The following is a 20,088-nucleotide window of genomic DNA, read 5'->3' on the forward strand; positions in this document are numbered from 1 at the left end:
TGGACTCTCCATTCATTTTCCGAAGGACGTGAGGGCCTGGATGGTCTCTGAGGTCCCCACCAGGTCAGTCCGAGAACCTGAGGCTCTTGCTGGGGACACTCTCAGACATCCGGGCCCCTCGGCCAGGCCGGAACAAGGACCAGAGCCAAAGGGCCAGCTGAGGGCTTTCTAGTACATCAAAGGAAAGAAGTCAGGTCTGACGAGAGGCCGAGACGTGGCCCCAGGCCTGGCAGGAGCCTGTTGACACATCAGCTGTGGCTCCGACCAGGCCTGTACGTGGGGCAGCTGGGGCTCCCCTGCCCTCCATCATTTCCGCTCTGTCGTACTTGGGGTCCCTCACCAAGAGCAAGCCATTCGCTGGGGGTAATACATGGTATCTGGAAGGAATGGCACGTTACGGGGTACCCGAGACCTTCATTAACCCGTTTCTGATCCGTAGTGGTGAGAGGGTGCCTGTGTCAAAAGGGGCCCCCACTTTTGCCGACATAACCGTCTTACTTAGGGTCAGTCCCTGTGCTGTGTCCTGAGCGTGGCCCAGGGAAGGGAACTGGCCCGGGTCTCAGGCCCGCTGGGGTAGAAGCAGGCTCGTGAGCACCCGCACCTCTAGCGCTGCTCTGTCCCCCTCGCTCCTGCACTGCTCAGCCCTTGGCAGGCTCCCTGAGGCTCTGAAGCTGGGGTCCAGGAGGCCCCGCACCCAGCCATCCCCCCCACACCGGGCGAGTAGTAGGAAGCGGGGGGAGGCTAGGGCTTTCCGGAGCTCCCGGCCGGTCCCAGCTAACTCAGCCTCCCCCGGGGCAACACGCAGGGGAGTTTGTGATCTCTCCTGTGGAGGGGGTGCTGCGGGTCCGGAAGGATGTGGAGCTGGACCGGGAGACCATCGCCTTTTACAACCTGACTGTCTGTGCCCGCGACAGGGGGGTGCCCCCACTCAGCTCCACGGTGAGTCCACGGCCCCCATTCCAGTGGCTTCCCTTCACTGCTCCCTGAACTCTCCATAGAGATTTCTATATATATATATATATGCCCACCCTTGCGCCCAGAGAGGCCCCAGGCTGACCTGGAGCCAGTCCTGACCCTTAGGGCCCTAACAGAGCTGCCAGTGCCTCTCGGGGCTCCCTGGGACCTGGCAGCCAGGGCCGTGCAGAGCTCCCCCCACCCAGACGGCCAGGCCCCGGTGCCCACCCGCTGCCATTTGCACCCTGCCCTCTGCCCCGGCTCTGCCTCTCTGCTTGCTGCTTCTCCTCATTCTCATCCTCATGCCTTTTTCATTATCCTGGTCTTCCTCCGTCTTCCTCCTCCATGGCCACCTGCGCCTTTTCTTTGCAATCGCCATCCCCTTGCTCTCCTGCCTCATCCGGAGCCCATCACTTCTCCTCTTCCCCCATCTGCCCCAGATGCTGGTAGGGATTCGAGTGCTGGACATTAATGACAACGACCCCGTGCTGCTGAACCTGCCCATGAACATCACCATCAGTGAGAACAGCCCTGTCTCCAGCTTCGTCACCCATATCCTGGCCAGTGACGCCGACAGCGGGTGCAATGCGCTCCTCACCTTCAACATCACTGCGGGCAACCGAGAGCGGGCCTTCTCCATCAATGCCACGGTACGGAGGCCCCAGGGCTCCTTCCGAAGAAGAGGGCCCTGCCCTAGAGGCTTTCTGCTCTGCTGTCTGGGCATCTTCTGGTTCACCTTCCTCCTCGAGCCTCTGCCCTCTGCTGGGACATGGGGGTCTCTGGGTAGCATGGAATCCTGGATTTCCAGCTGAGCCATCCCTGGGGTCCCTGTCACCCCGAAGGCTTGCTGTGTGCAGAGATGGGGCCAGAGCCTCATTCCAAGATGCATCAGCAAGTCCTCATTTGTCCTGTTGGGGTGTTACCAGCTCCTAGCCCCTGCAGGGTCTTCAGGGGGCCCACCCCTTTCACACAGCAAGACTGGGCATTGGTGGATCACTTGCCCTGGCAAGACCCTGCCAGCCTTTTATGGCCTTCTCGACCAGATCTTGGGCAGTTTAGGGAGAGAATTCACACCTGCCCCTGTGGCTGCAGGCCAAGCAGCTGGGCATCTGTGGACCAGAGCCCAAAACGAGGGGCAGGTTGCTGCTCAGCTCACCAGCCTTCCATATCTCAGACAGGGGTCATCACCGTGAACCGGCCACTGGACCGCGAGCGGATCCCAGAGTACAAGCTAACCATTTCCGTGAAGGACAACCCGGAGAACCCACGCATAGCCAGGAGGGTGAGGCTGGAGGACACAGGGGAGCAGGCCAGAGGTGGCAGGCAGCATGCCTGGGGATTAGATGCACAGGCTTCAGAGTGAGCAAGTGCCCAGTTCAAATCCCAGTTCTCCCTGTCACTGAGTGTGCGGCTTGACACATTTCTCTCATACCCCATTTTTCTTCTCTTCTGCAAAATAAAGACTACCCCTACCCCAAAGTTGTAGAAAGGACTTGAAGGAGCCAATATCTAGACAGTTGTCAACGGTGTGCTTGGCACATGGCAAACACTCAAAGAACACAAGCTGTCATCTTTTCTCCCCATACCACTGACAATTGAGCACACACCACAGCTGTGTGTGCATACGGACCTGCATACACTCACAAACACATACTCTGGGTTCTGAAAGGGTTGCGTTTTCCAGGTGGCTTTCCCTCAAAAGCCAAGAAAGTTGGATGTCTTTGCTAAGAGGAGGTGGGTATTGCAAAGCAGTCCCTTTGGGAGTAAGAGTCAACCCTCTATCCCCAGCGCATGAGGTCTGGGGCAGAGCCCTGGCCAAGAGCCCTTGGGTCTGGCTCCTCTCAGCTCTGTTTCTGACGGGCTGCATGACTCACTGCCCGTTCTGGGCCTCGGCTCCCCCATCTGTATAAGCCCCTCATCTGTGTTCCTCTCCTTTCTTCCATCTCTCACCTCCTGCCTCCTCCTCTTCTCCCCCGGCTCTCAGCTCCCCCTCACCTGTCTGTGCTGGAGGAGGGCTGGGTCATCCTGGAAGCAGCAGCCCTGGGGGAGGGAATCAGGAAGCCGGGAGGCTAGTCCCCACTCTGCTGCTAGTTTGTCCTGTGGCTTTGAATAGCTGCCCCACCTCTGGGCCTTGGTTTGCTCAGCTCTGCAATGGGATGGCATCCAGGGATATGGAGAGGTTCTAAGATAAGGACTCTACTGTGGTTTTTGAAAGGTGTGAGGTACAGCACCGGAGGAGAGTTTGGTTGAGCCCAGACTGGAGCATCAGGCAGGCCTACAGGGTCTGAAAACAAGAGTCCTCTTCCTGCCAGAAGTCCTTTCTTGCCAGGAGATGGAACATGATTAACTGCTGTTCTCATCCATCCTGGTCACTTCACCATACCTCTGTGAAGGAGTTAGGATTCCCATATGCCAGACTGGAAAACTGAGGCCCAGATAGGAGACATGATTTGCCCAAGGCCACCAAGTGAGCTGCTAGCAGCACAGCAGGGACTTGAACCCAGGTGTCTGGACCCCCAAGTGGGGGCTTTTTAATTGTCTACCTCTGCGTCCTGACCCCCCACCTCTCAGCCCTCCTCCCACCGGAGCGTTTTTGCTAGAACCTGTCCTACAACCTATCCTTCCCTTGTGCCTCCCTCAGGATTTTGACTTGCTGCTGATCTTTCTGGCAGACGAGAATGACAACCATCCCCTCTTTACTGAGAGCACCTACCAGGCAGAGGTGATGGAGAACTCTCCCGCTGGTAGGTGCCAGACGCCCCTGGGAACTCCTGCTGCTGCCAGGCACCACCTGGGCCCCAGATGCCTGAGGACCTCCCTTGCGCTTGATAGGGGCCCGGCTGAAGCCTGGCTGGGGAAGTGGCCTCGCCACATGGCTGAACACAGACCCGGCAGGTGCAGAGGGTGTGGACGGGAGGAAGGGGCACAGCTCTGAGGGGCTGGTGGGCCCCAGGTTGCCACACCTCTTGGGGACCAACCAAAGAGGCCATAGATCTGCTTGGAAAAGAAAGCTGTGATCATTAGTCCCCAAAGTGGTCTGAAAGCAGCCCCATTACCACCCCCCCAAGAGGGACAATTAAGGCATGAAGACTACCCAGGAAGGGGGTAAGCTCACCCCGCCCCACTCCCTCACCCCTGGAATACAAGGCATCCTAGGGGCTTCTGGAAGCTCAGGGAGCATGTATAATCAGAGGAGGGGGGCCACGGCGCCCCACGTAGGCCAGCCTAGCCCTTACCCTGCACAAGTACACTGGCCAGCCTCCCCCTATACAGAGGAACAGAATCTCCTTTTTCCTGTGCCCCTGAGGAGGCTCCCTCACCCCTCCTCCAGCCTCCCAGCCCCAGAAGCTTGGATTCTAACTCAGAAAGAGATGAGCTAAGATGCTCCTTGTCTCTCTGGCTGGATATCCGCCCCCGTCTCTCAATCCTGCCTGTGTGCATGCTCACACATGGATATGCCAGTACGTGCCCATGTCAAGGCATAGGTGTGGGTTGGCTCATGCACACAGACACACATAGGTACATGGGTAGGGGCCTACACAGTGTGCTCCGGGTGCAAATGTGCCCACTTGCAGAGTCAGACAGGTGCACAACCATGGGATCCCCGGCCTGCTGGCACTCGCGTGTGTGTGCACTCATGACCGAGGACATGGGAGTCCTGCACGCACGTGGGTGTCACGTATTCCTAGCCAGGTACAGCCAGACGCCTGTAAAGAGCGTCTTGAGCACACACGTGCAGACCGATGGGGCCAGATGTGCATAGCTTAGACAGGGCCCACACACTCAGGGAGCCCCCGACCCTCCCATGGAGTGACCCTCAAAGGCTGCTGGGAAGGCAGGCGCGCCCCAGGCGGGCCAGAGGGGCTTGCTCACGGCTCTTGTGTTTTCTCCCCAGCAGGGCTTTGAGGCTGCTCCCCAGGCATCTGCGTCAGTCTGCCAAGGCTGCCGCAGCCCGGCCCAGGGCCTCCCCACCCCGTCCACCTCACCTCCCTCCCTCTCATCCATCGTCAGCCATGGCTCACCGGGGCAGGGGTGGGGGAGGGGGAGGGCGGGGGCCAGGTCGGCCCCGCAGTGACCCCTCTCCACCCCCGGCCCAGGGACCCCCCTCACGGTGCTCAACGGGCCCATCCTGGCCCTGGACGCAGACCTGGACGTCTATGCCGTGGTGACCTACAAGCTGCTGGGCTCCCAGAGTGGCCTCTTTGACATCAACAACAGCACCGGTGAGGCCTCCGTGCCACCCCCATACTCCCAGCCTGGCTCCAGTCTTCCTGCTAGGGTGGGAATGACCCACTGCTCAACCTAGGGCCTCGCTTCTCAGCACTAGATCCAGGCTCTCCGTGGGGACCTCATTCCTCCCAACCCCCATTTTGCAGCTGGACTAGGCCCCCTAGGGCCAGGCAGGAGGACCCAGCAGGAAGCTTGGAGCCAACATAAGGGACCCGCTGGTGTATAAGCTCTCAGGCAAACCCCCTCCCTCCATCTGCCCATGCCCTGGGCAGAGGCTCAGGCCCCTAATCAACCGGAAGCAGCCGAAGGTCTATCTTCAGACCACATCTAAAGTTCCCCAGAGACCATGTCCCATCATTCTGGTCCTGGACAGGAGACCAACTGGGTGACAGGTGACAGTAGGGAGGGATATGCTGGCACCTGTCTCAACAGAGCAGGTCAGTGCTCCTTCGTGGGCCCCTCATCGTAGGCAAGACTCTGGAACACTGCAGAGGGTACCTGGGGGGAGGACAGTCACAGGGAACTGGCCGTAGGGCCCTCCACAAACATTGCTTGTTGAGCCTCTGGGGAAGAAAGTCACTGTGTTGTCTTCTCTGCTCCTCTTTCATCTCCTCCCCCTACCCTGCCCCTGTCTCTCTATCCCCTCCTGACTGGCTCTTGCCCTGTCTCCCCACTCTACCCCTTTTCCTTTGTGTCTCCCTGGTTGGTGGTACCGGGTGCCAGGCGTGGTGACAGTGAAGTCAGGTGTCACCATTGACCGGGAGGCCTTCTCACCCCCGGTCCTGGAGCTGCTGCTGCTGGCTGAGGACATTGGACTGCTCAATGGCACAGCTGGCCTGCTGGTCACCATCCTGGATGACAATGACAACTGGCCCACCTTTAGCCCGTCCACCCTCACTGTCCACCTGCTAGAGAACTGCCCACCAGGTAAGCAGGGCACAGGCCCCAAGCCCCAGGCAGGAGCTACTTGGTGGTCCACAGGGATTGGAGCCTCACAGGCTGGAGACAGAATTTACCCAGTGGAGAGAAAGAAGGGCAGTAGGGTGGGTGGAGAGAGCACTGGAGAGGAAGTCAGAAAAACCAGACCGCCCTCACTTATTTGTCTGTAAAATGAGATTATTAAGATATGTTCCATCCATGTTCCTAGATGGAAAGACTGTTTTAAAGTCAAAATAGGATTAATATGATTCCCATTAAAATCAGATATGATTTGGAGGGTATATTTGATTATGAAGGTCATCTGGAAGAGTTAGAACATTTTGAGATAGAAGTATAAATAAGGCAGATTTGCCTTTCCAGATATTAGAACATATTACAAAATTGCAGTATTTAAAACCACACGATATGAATACGAGACTCTGGGACAAAGTAACCCAGAATCATATAAGGATAAATTAAGGAAAGTAATACTATGTGATGAAGAAAACAATGAAGGGTACCTGGCTGGCTCCGTCGGTGGAGTGGGCGACCCTAGTTCTCAGGGTTGTGAGTTCGAGCCCCACATTAGGTGTGGAGATCACTTAAAAATAAAATCTTAAAAAAAAAAAAAGGAAAGGAAACAATGAAATCAGTTGTGAAAACTACTTATGCAAAATATCAATATTTAGTATATAATCTCACCAAATATCAGACACCAAAATGAAACCCAAAGAGATCCTAGAGAAAATACAAAAGAGTAGAAAACTTTACAAGTAAAAGAAGAAACTTTGGTGAACATTTTTCTGAGTTCTGATCAAGAAGTTCTAAGCAAATGAGAAGAAAACTATCATAATAACAACCAATATTAAAATGCAAACAAACTGAGAAAAAGATAAGTCTCCAGTTATCATAATTCTATAATTTGCATACGTTCACAGATAAGGGGACAAATGTCAAAAGCAGACTATTTGCCAAAGATATTACTAATTGCTAACAATTTGCAAAAGATATTACTAATCATTAAATTATTAAAGATTTTTCAATCTCTTAAATAATCCCAGAATGGGGCACCTGGGTGGTTCAGCGGTTGAGCGTCTGCCTTTAGCTCAGGGCATGATCCTGGGGTCCTGGGATCGTGTCCCACATTGGGCTCCCCACAAGGAGCCTGCTTCTCCCTCTGCCTGTGTCTCTGCCTCTCTCTCTGTATCTCTCATGAATAAATACATAAAATCTCTAAAAAATAAAAATAATCCCAGAATGTGAAATAAAGTTACCCACAAAGTTGCAAACATGCAAATTGTGTAAAGGATACCCACTGGCAAGACCCAGCCCTTAGGAACCTCCAACAAATGTATCCTGGTTTAAGTTTTTGTTTTTTTTTTTAATTTATGATAGTCACAGAGAGAGAGAGAGAGAGATGTAGAGACACAGGCAGAGGGAGAAGCAGGCTCCCTGCACCGGGAGCCCGATGTGGGATTCGATCCCGGGTCTCCAGGATCACGCCCTGGGCCAAAGGCAGGCGCCAAACCGCTGCGCCACCCAGGGATCCCCGGTTTAAGGTTTTTGCAAGAGGCCACTTTGCTCAGCCACTTCCCATCCCCCCCCCCCCAATAGGATTCTCAGTCCTGCAGGTCACAGCCACGGACAGGGACAGTGGCCTCAATGGGGAGCTGATCTACCGAATAGAAGCTGGGGCTCAGGACCGCTTCCTCATCCACCCAATCACTGGGGTCATCCGTGTCGCCAATGCCACCATCGACAGGGAGGAGCAGGAATCCTACAGGCTGACAGTGGTGGCCACGGACAGGGGCACTGTCCCTCTCTCCGGTACGGCCATCATCACCGTCCTTATTGACGACGTCAATGACTCCCGCCCGGAGTTCCTCAAACCCATCCAGACGGTGAGCGTGCTTGAGTCGGCTGAGCCGGGCACCATCATTGCCAATATCACCGCCATTGACCGCGACCTCAACCCAAGGCTCGAGTACCACATCATCGGCATCGTGGCCAAGGACGACACTGACCGCCTGGTGCCCGACCAGGAGGATGCCTTTGCCGTGAATATCAACACAGGTACAAGGGCCTGCTCCCCTGCCACCCCACTCCTGACTCCCTGCCCCAGCCTCTGTGCCCTCTGCTTTCTTCTTGATCCTCTTCTTTCTGTTCCTCCCTTCCTCAGCTGTTCCTCCTCCTACTCTCTTCCCCCACCCCCAACACCACACTGTTCCCTCTCTTCCTTCTCTCCCCTGGCTCCTTCCCTCTCTCCTCACTCCTCCTCCTTCTCCTTGGACCAGCTCCACCTCTCCTTTCAGGTTCCCTCACTCTACCAGTGTTCCCATGAGAACGCCCCCCTCACCATACTCTTGCCAGTACTAAATATTATAAAGCTTTCATGTTTGTAATTGTGTAAGGAAAATGAGACCTTGTTTTAATATGTATCTCTTTAATAACCGGGTAGTTGAACACTTTCTTCAAACATATGCTAGTCATTTAAGTCATTTGTAAATTTTATATATACCCTCGATGATTTTCTTACACTATCACAAAACAAACAACTGTGGCCTTTCGTTTTTTATCTTAATTTTGATGGCTTTACCATTTTCCCTAGAGTTTCATGTTTTTACTACTCCAGGGTGTTAGGAAGGGGCCATGGGACCACTATAGGTATACTTATTAAAAGGCCCAGGAGAGTGACAGAAAAACTAATGTGGCTATGACAAAATTCTAAAAATCATTGTTACTCAGAGAAACATATAGTAAAACAGCAATGAGATATTAATTTTCTATATGTAATTAAGATACTGGACAGTATTGAGTATTGGTGACAATGTGAGGACATCAGAACACTCATACACTACTGTAGAAGTTTAGACTGCTTCCCCCATCTTGACAGCTATATTGCTATATTGCATAAAGTACACTCATACCCCATGATTCAACAGTTCTGCTCCTACGTATATGACCCAAGGATATTCTGAGGTCAGTAACGGGACTGTATGCCATGCTACCTGTCATGGTGGGAGTTGGAGGCCACCTGGGCATCCATCCCTGGGAAATTGGAGAGCAAAACATGGTGGGTATATACCATGAATACTATACAGCAGCCAGAAGCAATAGATTAGATTCACAGAGAAATGTGGGTAGACCTTAAAAATAAGGACTTACTGAAAGAGTAAGAAGTAGAATGGGAGATATGTATAGATATAGATATAGATATCACAATCCCATTTGTGTAAAGGTAAAATACACAAAAAAAATAATACATGATTTTCAGGAACACTTTCAAGTGAAAAATATGCTTCAGTCCATTATAGTGATTGACCATCAGAGAAGGACAAACATTATATGGTCTCATTCATTCGGGGAATATAAAAAATAGTGAAAAGGATTAAAGGGGAAAGGAGAGAAAATGAATGGGAAATATCAGAGAGGGAGACAGAACATGAGAGACTCCTAACTCTGGGAAATGAACAAGGGGTAGTGGAAGAGGAGGTGGGTGGGGGTGTGTGTGACTGGGTGACGGGCACTGAGGGGGGCACTTGATGGGATAAGCACCGGGTGATATGCTATATGTTGGCAAATCGAACCCCAATAAACAAATATACTAAAAAAATGTAATATAGTGATTGGCAAAGGGGATAAGAGGGGAGAGGAGTATGGGAATAAGAGAATAGATGCATACATAAAACAAGAGTGGTACCAATGAAAAAATAAATAAATAAATAAATAAATAAATAAATAAATAAATAAATAAATAGTGGTACCAATGATCACAGGGTGCAGTAAACCAAAGAGTATGATTCACTCAATATGCATCTGAGGCCCAAAGGAGAAAAGAAGACAGGAAAACCATGAGCACTAGAACAATCTCAATAGGTTAGCCAGGCCCCAGGTGAGCAAGGTTGCCCGCCGCAGTGGCTGGTCAGGACCATGGAAAGCTGCCCTGTGCCCTGCCCGACTTTATGCTCTACTGATGCCTCTACCGCTTTTCTCTTCTCTGTTCTCCCTCCCTCTGACTGACTCTCTTCTATTTTTCTTTCCAGTGTCTTCTCTGCCCCCTCTTCCTCATGCTTTCCCTCCCTCCCTTGCTTACCTTTCCTCCCCTTTCCTCTTGCCAGAGCCTCAGCCCCTTGAGTGCTTCTATCCAACGGGGTTCCCACTTGCTCCCCTGGCTTCCTACCCCCCTTCCCTTCCACTCCCTTCCCTCTCAAACCTCCTGCCCCTGTCTGCTCTGAATCCTACCGTCCCCCATGCCCTGCTCTGTTCCATCCCCTCTACACCCTGAACTAACTGATGTTAACCCTCTTCTCTCTTCCTCATGGCTGGCAGGCCTGCAGGTTTGAGCTCTGTTTCTCTGTCACTTGCCACCTCATCTCTGCTTCACCCCATTGTCTTCCTCCATACCACACCCCTACCACCCTTCCTGTCCTGTGGGCCCAGGCCAAGGCCGTGGCCCAGCCTTTGCAGACTGAATGCAGCCACCCTCTCCCCATCCTCGCTCCCCAACCTCGGGGACGGGGAGCGAGAGTAGGAAGAGGAGGAGGAGGAGGAGGCAGCGGCCCAGGGTAAGTGACCGCCCCATGGCTGGGGACCCGAGGAAGACAGAAGCCCATCAGGGGATCTGCCAAGGGGGAAGGGAATCCCAGATATCACACTGCTTGAGAGGGAGCTGGAGACAGAAAGTTTCACCTAGGATCAGGCCACCAGGCCCTCCAACAGAGCCAGCCCTGAGATTGGTCCAAGTGGGTCTCTCCAGTTCAAGCCCAAGCCTCTGGAGGGTTCCTCTGTGATTCAGGGGCAGGCAGGGGCTGGGGGGGTGGTGGTCAGGAGAAAAGGAAACAGCTCCTTGCTAGTACTAACACAGGTCAGTACTCCTTTCCCGCTATCAGGCCCTGTCAAGCCTCACTTAAGACAAAGAGATAGGCCTGACTACCCAGTCCACCCCACCACTGTCCCCTCCAGGGAACACCCTCAGGGATTACTAGCTGCCTTGACCTTTTATACTTGGTCTCCCTAGAATACAAGCATTGTTTAAATTGTGATAAAACGCACATAACATAAAATCTATCATGTTAACCATATTTAAGTGTACAGTTCAGAAGTGTCAGTATACTCACATTGTTGTAAAATATGAGCATTTTTGAAACAAGCAATTACGTGGCACTATGTGTCAAGCACCATTCTAAACCCTTTGCAAATGTAAGCTCATTTTACAGTTATGATCCTCAAAATAGCCCCATGCAGTAAGTATTGTAATTATCCTCATTTTATAAGTGAGGAAACAGGTGCAGAGATGTTAAATAACTCTCCCAAGTTCACCTGGCTAGTGAGCAGTGAGTGAGGGGCAGAGTGGGGTGCCCCCAGCTTGCAGATGCCTGTGGTCTTATCCCAGCCAAAGATGTCACCGGCAAGCCCCAGTTCTACTGGGGATCATTGCCCTTGGTGTGGTTTGGGAAAGCTAGCCAGGAGCGCCCCCTGGGAGGCCCAGACGTTATGGGGTTCCCCTCAGACTGAACCTAGTCTGGTCTACAGGGTCCGTAATGGTGAAGTCCCCACTGAACAGGGAGCTGGTTGCCACCTATGAGGTCACTCTCTCAGTGATTGACAATGCCAGCGACCTCCCAGAGCGCTCTGTCAGCGTGCCAAATGGTAAGATTCCCCCCAGGCATCTCCCTTGGGTAACTCAGAGCCCATCAAGGCAGAGGCAGCAGGCTGGGGACATGCACAGTGGGGGATACAGAAGCCCAGAACCGTGTGTGATCTTGAGCCCAAAAGCTCAGAGTGGGAAGAAGGCTTGATAGAGGCTGGATGGGGATTGAGAAACTGACAGGCCAGCCGAGACTTAGGCCAGGCTCCCCTCGTCAGAGCCAGTGCAGAGGGTGTGGCTGGCATGTGTGACAGGGATCTCAGATCCAGGAGCAAACCATGGGGTCAGCCCAGAGGAAGGAAAGCACCAGGAAACGTGAGTGTCTGTGGAGGCTAGGACACCACTTTGGAAGGTGCAGACAGCAGAGCAGACACGGGCACAGGTCATTGCCCTGCCTGCAGCCTGGGGCATGACAGGTTACGGGCTGCTGAAGGAGTGGATTTTGTGTAGGCAGAGCAAGAACAGGAGGGGGACATAGTGATGGGGTGGCCTCAAGTCACCTCTGCTTTGAGGCACAGACAGCTGCTGGGATGGGGAAATAGGCCTGGCAGATAGTGGCTGCTTATCTTTACAGACCAGAGGCCCAAGTTTTCAGGAAGGAAGGGCAGACCTGGTCATTGCCTGCATGTCCCCCACTGAGAGGACAAGGACCCAGGCGGGTTACATGGAGGGGACAACTCAGACAGGAAGTAGAAGGCTGAATAGTGGAAAGGATCTTAGACCCTTAGACCACCACAGTCCCACCTCATTGGACAGGCTGGAAAACTGAGACATAGTGAGGGCCAGGGGCTCCACCAAGGTCACTCAGCCCGTTGGTAGAACCCAAACCCCTTCCGCTATGGAAGAGTGAGCAACTAGACCAGAGGGAAGGGTCACATGCCACCGCATGAGGGTTGGGTTGAGCTTCAGAGAGTCCAGACATAGTGAGGGCCAGGGGCTCCACCAAGGTCACTCAGCCCGTTGGTAGAACCCAAACCCCTTCCGCTATGGAAGAGTGAGCGACTAGACCAGAGGGAAGGGTCACATGCCACCGCATGAGGGTTGGGTTGAGCTTCAGAGAGTCCCAGGAGGACAGTGAAAGGCCACCACCCTCTTCAGGCTTGACTGACACTTAGGGAGGCCAGGCCTTGCCATATTGGTGTCCCTCATGTCACCCTCACCCACTGCCTCCACCCTAGCCAAGCTGACGGTCAACATCCTAGATGTCAATGACAATACGCCCCAGTTCAAGCCCTTTGGAATCACCTACTATACAGAGCGGATCCTGGAGGGGGCCACCCCTGGCACCACGCTCATTGCTGTGGCAGCCGTGGACCCAGACAAGGGCCTCAATGGGCTGATCACCTACACGCTGCTGGACCTCATGCCCCCAGGCTATGTCCAGCTGGAAGACGCCTCAGCAGGTGGGTGGTAAACTCCAGAAGAGGGTTGGGGGACACGTGTCTGTGCCTGTTCAGCCTCTCCATGGCCCACTTGTCACCCTCCAGTTGGGGTCCCACCATAGCCCCTCAGTGGGCTGGCCAGATCCAGTATGGCCAGCATTCCCATCACCCCCAGATGCCCAAACTCCAGGAAAGGAGAGAACCTCGTCCCGGGTGGGGTGGAAGCCTCCTCTGAGGTCTGCTGGACACCTGGGATACTCCGCCAGCATCTCCACCAGCCAGAGCAGGCTTCTACTATGAGTATCACTTAGGGAGTGAGAAGGCCAAGAGCAAAATCTCTCAGAGGAGGTCCTGGACTAGTTGGTTCTCATCCCTTTGACTTGTGAAAAGCTTTCTCACCCCTGCCGGTAAGGAGCACGGCTGGCTACCAGTTGCTGTGAGGCCTCTGGCCTGCCTGCCACCAGACAGTGCTGCTGGGCCACGGTCCTTCTCCAGGGGACCACACCTGCCCCTCAGAGTTCCAGATTCGTCTCTTTGTGCTTTGGAGAGCTTCCACGAGTGAGGAGTGGCCAGACTGGCAGTGGGTGCCTCTGTGTCTTAGGGAAAGTCATTGCCAACCGGACAGTGGACTATGAGGAAGTACACTGGCTCAACTTTACCGTGAGGGCCTCGGACAACGGGTCTCCACCCCGGGCAGCTGAGATCCCTGTCTACCTGGAGATCGTGGACGTCAACGACAACAACCCCATCTTTGACCAGCCTTCCTACCAGGTGGGCAGCCGTGCCCACGCCTTGGGGCCGTTGGGCATCTTCCAGCCCTCCCCTGCCAGCTTCTGAGCCCCGGGGGCATGACCTCCCCGTGAGCAGCTTGGTGCTCTGGGCTGTCTACCAGATGAGTGGTTAGGGGAGGAGCAGAGCCTCCAGGATGGACCCGAGCCCCACCCCTCTCTCCCTGCCCGCTGGGCTCCCAGGAAGCCGTCTTCGAGGATGTGCCTGTAGGCACCGTCATCCTGACTGTCACTGCCTCAGATGCCGACTCAGGCAACTTTGCCCTGATCGAGTACAGCCTCGGGGATGGAGAGGGCAAATTTGCCATCAACCCCACCACGGTAAGCAGGCAAGCGGGCAGGGAGAAGGGCCCAGGGTCAGAGGCTGAGAAGCCACCACAAGTATTATAGTCATCCCACTTTCTGGGACCTGCCACCGAGACCTCTGTGGTCTCAGAGGGTTTTGTTTTTTTTTTAACCAAGTCAGCAAGCCTGGCAAGAGTCCCAGACATCCTGTAAGACTGTGGCCTTTCCGTCCCTGTGGCCAAAGTCTTTTGGAACAAGCCTCTGTTTGACACAAAAATTCTGAGATGTGTCCCCACCGGACTAGAAAACTTGATTCAAGTCCATGTGACTGCTTTTCAAAACTGTCAAAAGAGAGGTGTGGGAAGCTCTGCAGAAAGTGGGCACAGTGTTTGAGCTCCTACTGCATACATGGCCCTATACTCAGCTGGTGGGGAGGGAAGACAGCCCCATGGGTGCATCCCCCATGCTGCCATGGGTGTCAGACTTGTGGGAGAGTAGAAACTCAAGACAAAGGGTGGGTGATGATTTCCAGTGAATGTAAATTGGTTCAGAGCTGGTGTGTCAGCACAGGGTGAGACCACTGTGGCCTGGGGGTGGTTGGTCAGGCGGGGCCTTCCCCGGGGGCTAGGCCGGAACTGGACTGTCCCTCTGCCTCTCACTGCCCACATCCCCCTGCACTCTGTCCTGTCAGCAGGGCTCTCTCCTTCCTGCTCGGTATGAACAGTCAGGCGGTGAGCTCCGGCCTGGGCGGTCCATCCCACCTCCAGGTGGATGGGAGTAGTGGGGGCAAGCAGGCAAGCAGAACCACTAGTCTCCGACCTCCATGGGGGTAGGGGCTGTTTCTCTCAGTGCCGCAGCTCCAGAGCCCAGAACGCCGTCTGGCGTATAGTATATGCTCAATAAATATTGGTTTGAAAGAACTGGTTCCACCCTCCCCCTACCAGGGTGACATCTATGTGCTGTCCTCTCTGGACCGGGAGAAGAAAGACCACTATATTCTGACTGCGTTGGCCAAAGACAACCCTGGGGATATAGCCAGCAACCGTCGAGAAAATTCAGTGCAGGTAAGGGCCACCAGCCCGGCCCAGGGACCCCCTAAGGACTGGAATTGCGGAGGCAGCAAGCAACGCTTTTACTTTAGAGAATGCAGAGCCCCCCGGTCGCCTCCGAGACATGGTGGCAGGAGTAGACAGCAGGAGCTTAGCTGGGTGACTCCAAGTGGCAGTGGCTTAGGGAGATGGGGACTCTCTAAGAGACATCTGTTGTGCCAAACCCCTGCTGAGGCAGTTAAACAGACCCGAGTGTAACCCAGGTGGCTCCACGTGTCCCACTGTCCATTGTGTCCCAGTGAAAGCAGCACAGCCCAGCAACGAAACGTAAGCGTAACGCAGTTATCTTTATAACTTTGTTCCTTGAGGATCATTTGTGGGGGATCCGGTGCCCAGACCCCTTCCCATTCCAGCCCCAGCATCAGCACGGTCACCCTGAGGCCAGCGTACCACCTTCTGAGCTCTCTCCCCACTCCTGTCCAAGCCCCCAGGCTTGAGGCTCTGTCTCCCCGTCTTCCTCCCCCTGTTCCTGCCGCCCCTCCCCACAGCAGCCCAACCATCCAAGGGGAACTCTCCTGAAGCGTGGGGGCTGTCGGGAAGCCGGGTGGGCAGAGACCGTCTTGTCAGCAGGTAGCAGCAAGGGGCCAGGAGCACTTGCACACCTGAATCCCGGCCCTGTCACACTGGCTACGCTGTGTCGCATTGCTGTGCCGGGAAAGGCACAGTATCTGGAGTCCGAAGACTAAGGGTGCGCAAGCTGAGCACACTGCGTTCGGCTTGGACGCTCTCTGAGCCTCAGGTGTCCACTCTGCAGGGAGGGGGGCGAGGGGGAAGCAATGATGACGCCCCCTGCCCGAGGCAGTGGTGGGTCAGGGGGATGGACACTCGGAAGGCGCTTTGTGCACGGACAGGGTTCTCAGAGTCGCCGCTGCGAAGGGCTCTGACGAGGGCGCCGTCAGGCAGGGCCTCAGGAGCGGGGGGAGAAAGGGCCTCCTGGCCTGGTTGGGCCCATAGGCCCCACCCTGGGCTGTGGGGTCCGCAGAGGGAGCCAGGTCCCAAGCCAGACACAAATCCCAATCGACAGGGAGCTTTGGGGATGAAAGAATCACAGTCCAGCATTACGCTTCGGAGACTAGAGTCGGATGTTGAGGGCCGCTGTGGGAAGGAGCCAAGGACAGAGCGGGAGGTGGCGGGGAGGGGTCCCTGCTTCAGGACCAAGGCACACATTACCAGGTGACTGCAGGACCAGCTGCGGAGCGTTTCCCTGGGCCAGGCGCTGCGCATCCCCACCATCCCAGGGGAGCCTTTCCAGCCCCTGAGCCATGGGACACTACTGTCCCCCCAACGTACAGCTAAGGAAACTGAGACTCTAGGGGTCGGATAAATGGAGGCTGGACTCCAGTTGTGGGCACTGTGTACCCTGGGTTACTCCTGTGTGGCTGGGTGGCCTGAAGCAGCCGCCTCCCCCCCAGCATGCTTCTGACCTTTGACCTCAACCTACCCCCCCTCCCCGCCCCAGGTGGTTATCCAGGTGCTGGACGTCAATGACTGCCGGCCACAGTTCTCCAAGCCCCAGTTCAGCACAAGCGTGTATGAGAATGAGCCGGCAGGCACGTCAGTCATCACCATGATGGCCACCGACCAGGATGCGGGCTCCAATGGGGAGCTGGCCTACTCACTCGAGGGGCCCGGCGTGGGTGAGTAGTCTGCACCCCACCCATGATGCCTTGGGGGCGAGGGGAGCAGGCTGTCATGGGTGCAGCCCCAGGCCGGCAGGAGGGGGAGGACGAGGAGGGGTGGGAGGGACGTCTCAGCCAGAGCCAGGACGGCTGTGCTGTCTGCCCCCTGCCAGAGGCCTTCCACGTGGACATGGACTCAGGTCTGGTGACCACCAAGCGGCCACTGCAGTCCTACGAGAGGTTCAACCTGACTGTGGTGGCCACGGATGGCGGTCAGCCCCCGCTCTGGGGCACCACCATGCTCCTGGTAGAGGTCATCGACGTCAACGACAACCGCCCCGTCTTCGTGCGCCCGCCCAATGGCACCGTCCTCCACATCAGAGAGGTACTGCTGTCCCCCGGCCCTCCCGCCTCCCTCCCGGTGCCCAGCCCGCCACATCCCCCCGCAGTCATGCCTGGAACAGTGCAAGGGTCCCGCTGTGACAGTGGGGAAACTGAGGCCAGGGAGGGAGGCAGACTTGCTCGGTGTCACACAGGGGTCAGTGCCAGAGAGTGGGTAGGAGTAGGAGCTGTGTCGGCACAAGGTCCTGGTCCTGTCACTACCAGCCAATGACCTTGAGAAAGTGACTTCTCTAAGTGGTTTTTCAGCCACAAAATGGAACTAAGAATAATAAATACCCTATCTCTCGTTCCTAGACGTCTGCTCCCACAGGCAGCCTCCCCGGACACCCACTTCCCCTGTATTCGTGTCTCAAAATACACACACATGTTCCTTCCGTCTGTCTGTTGTTCCTGCTGATACGAGGCCTAGGAATTGGGGAGGGACATCAAAATAAGAAACAAGGGGAAGTGGCTGAGGTTCTAGAACTCCCCAATCCTTCTTTCATCCCTTGCTCTCAATGGCCTTGTAAAGGCCGGGTGTACTCTTATCCCCCAGCCTGCCCTGCCTTCCTCTCAGCACCAGGCCTGACCAGCTCCTTGGGGGTACACTTGGGGTATCTCCCACGTGTTCCCCAAACTTCAGCGGGCCTCCACCTCTCAGAATGTCAGCGTCGGGTCCTTGTCACTCTGTCTCTGTTTCTTTGAGGCCCCACAAGGGGCTGAGCACCTGAGTGGGGCTGAGCACCAGGAAACGCTGTGCTCTTAGCTCGTGAGTTGCTTTTCCCGGTGCCCACGGCCGTGATGGGTGGTCCTCTTTGCGCTGCCCACCAGGGAGCTCAGAGTAGCCAGCCCCAGCTCCGTGACCCTGCAGGGACTGAGTGCACAGACCTCGCCCCCCTACCCCTGTTTCCATTTTCCTGCCAACCACTTATTTTCCTTTACCCCGATTTTTTTTTAACTTCTCCGCTCTTGTGATAATTTACACATTCTTGTAGGTTGTCTCCAGTCTTCTTTGTAGAATGAGGCAAGATATAAATTTAAAATAATTGAGTTCTTTCCACAACAAAGGTCCCATTTGCTATGTGTTTCCCTTCAAGACACCATATTTTGAAAGATTCCTGTCTCCCAAACAGCCAGCATTTGCTAAGTAATGCTCTTTGTCATCCCACTTTCTATTAATTAGATGTAAGTGCCATTTGGAGTTTCTGATTGTCATGATCAGTGAGATCAACAGTAAAACCATGCTGAGCTGATAATTTTTCAAGTAAAAGCCTAGAAAGTTGCTCTTTTCCTTGTGCCCTGTGCAGCCTTGTTATGGGTTCCTGTAGGATGTCCATCAGATTTTTTTAAATTTTATTTATTTATTCATGAGAGACACAGAGAGGCAGAGACGTAGGCAGAGGGAGAAGCAGGCTCCATGCAGGGAGCCCGATGTGGGACTCGATCCCAGGACCCCGGGATCACACTCTGAGCCCAAGGCAGACGCTCAATCCCTGAGCCACCCAGGTGTCCCTCCATCAGATTTTTTGATATCTTTGACTTAACTCAGGGGAATCAGGAAACTGAGGTCCAGAGCTGTGAGGCGGCATGTCTAAGTCACCCAGTAAATCGGTAACAGACTAGACCCCGGGTGTTGCCTCTGTCCACCATGTCATCCTTGCCCACCTGTCCCTCGTTTTCAGGTACCACGTTGGGCAGATGCTGTTGTCTGGGGATACCTAGGGCCCCCGTGATTAGGGTAGCCGAGAGCAAGACAGACCCAGGAACAGAGAGCCAGCTGTGGCCTCAGCTTTTGGATTCCCCTCCTGCCTTCCAGAGGGATCCGAGGGATGGGGAAGCCCCTGGAAGGGCAGTAACCCTGAGAGAGCTTGAAGCACGGAGGGCAGAGACCAGGCCGAGCCGTTTCTGGGCAGGGAGTGGGGATGGGCCAAAGGGATGTTCTAGTAGATGCTCAAGACTCTAGGCAAGTCCAGCTAAGCAGGCAGACGTTTCCTAAGGATGCTGGAAGGTGGTGGCAAGGACTTTCCACTCAGTGAGGAGAAAGAGCAAGAGCTGCATCGGGGCCTGGGAGCTGGGGTTCCCTCAGATGCCCCCCCCACCCCCGCAGGAGATCCCACTGCGCTCCAATGTCTACGAGGTCTATGCCACAGACAAGGACGAGGGCCTCAACGGGGCCGTGCGCTACAGCTTCCTGAAGACGGCGGGCAACCGGGACTGGGAGTACTTCACCATCGACCCCGTCAGCGGCCTCATCCAGACGGCTCAGCGCCTGGACCGGGAGAAACAGGCCCTGTACAGCGTAAGGGGGCGGCCCCGGGGGCGGGGCTTTCCTCTGGGCACAGGGCCTCCACCTCCCACCTAGAACGCCTCCCAAGGTGGTGACCCGGGCCCCCAGGAACTGCCCCCCTGGTGCCCTCTGACTGTGTTCCTCTGTCCCCCAGCTCATCCTGGTGGCCAGCGACCTGGGCCAGCCAGTACCATACGAGACCATGCAGCCTCTGCAAGTGGCCCTGGAGGACATTGATGACAACGAACCCCTCTTTGTGAGGCCTCCAGTGAGCTCATCCATCCCCCCCGCACCCTCCCACCAGCCACATCCATACAGGGACGCACCTGCCTGCAGGCACACCTGCACACGCTCAGTGCACACTGTGCTACACACGGAAACTGTGCATACACCCCCTAGAACCAATACTTACTGAGTGGCGACTATTTCCAGGTTCTGCGGGGCAGTCAGAAAAGCAGAACAGGCCTGCCTCGTGGGCTGTAACCCTC

The 20,088-nt window shown here is 55.1% G+C and overlaps 1 protein-coding gene across 2 annotated transcripts in view; it reads left to right on the plus strand.

The window, feature by feature from the left end:
- The window catches only part of CDH23 (cadherin related 23), a 364,939-nt gene that overhangs the window by 335,732 nt on the left and 9,119 nt on the right, over positions 1–20,088 (plus strand). For both annotated transcript variants that reach the window (XM_077894887.1, XM_077894886.1), the window contains 16 exons: positions 806–939; positions 1,395–1,604; positions 2,129–2,236; positions 3,596–3,698; positions 5,052–5,177; positions 5,908–6,111; positions 7,717–8,175; positions 11,635–11,751; positions 12,928–13,152; positions 13,733–13,902; positions 14,103–14,240; positions 15,149–15,268; positions 16,773–16,950; positions 17,106–17,317; positions 19,421–19,612; positions 19,755–19,868. In XM_077894887.1, the coding sequence (XP_077751013.1) occupies positions 806–939; positions 1,395–1,604; positions 2,129–2,236; positions 3,596–3,698; positions 5,052–5,177; positions 5,908–6,111; positions 7,717–8,175; positions 11,635–11,751; positions 12,928–13,152; positions 13,733–13,902; positions 14,103–14,240; positions 15,149–15,268; positions 16,773–16,950; positions 17,106–17,317; positions 19,421–19,612; positions 19,755–19,868 (2,810 nt within the window). The remainder of the gene's footprint in view (positions 1–805; positions 940–1,394; positions 1,605–2,128; positions 2,237–3,595; positions 3,699–5,051; positions 5,178–5,907; positions 6,112–7,716; positions 8,176–11,634; positions 11,752–12,927; positions 13,153–13,732; positions 13,903–14,102; positions 14,241–15,148; positions 15,269–16,772; positions 16,951–17,105; positions 17,318–19,420; positions 19,613–19,754; positions 19,869–20,088) is intronic.

Source organism: Canis aureus, chromosome 4 (assembly GCF_053574225.1).
Source record: "Canis aureus isolate CA01 chromosome 4, VMU_Caureus_v.1.0, whole genome shotgun sequence".
Classification (NCBI taxonomy): Eukaryota; Metazoa; Chordata; class Mammalia; order Carnivora; family Canidae; genus Canis; species Canis aureus.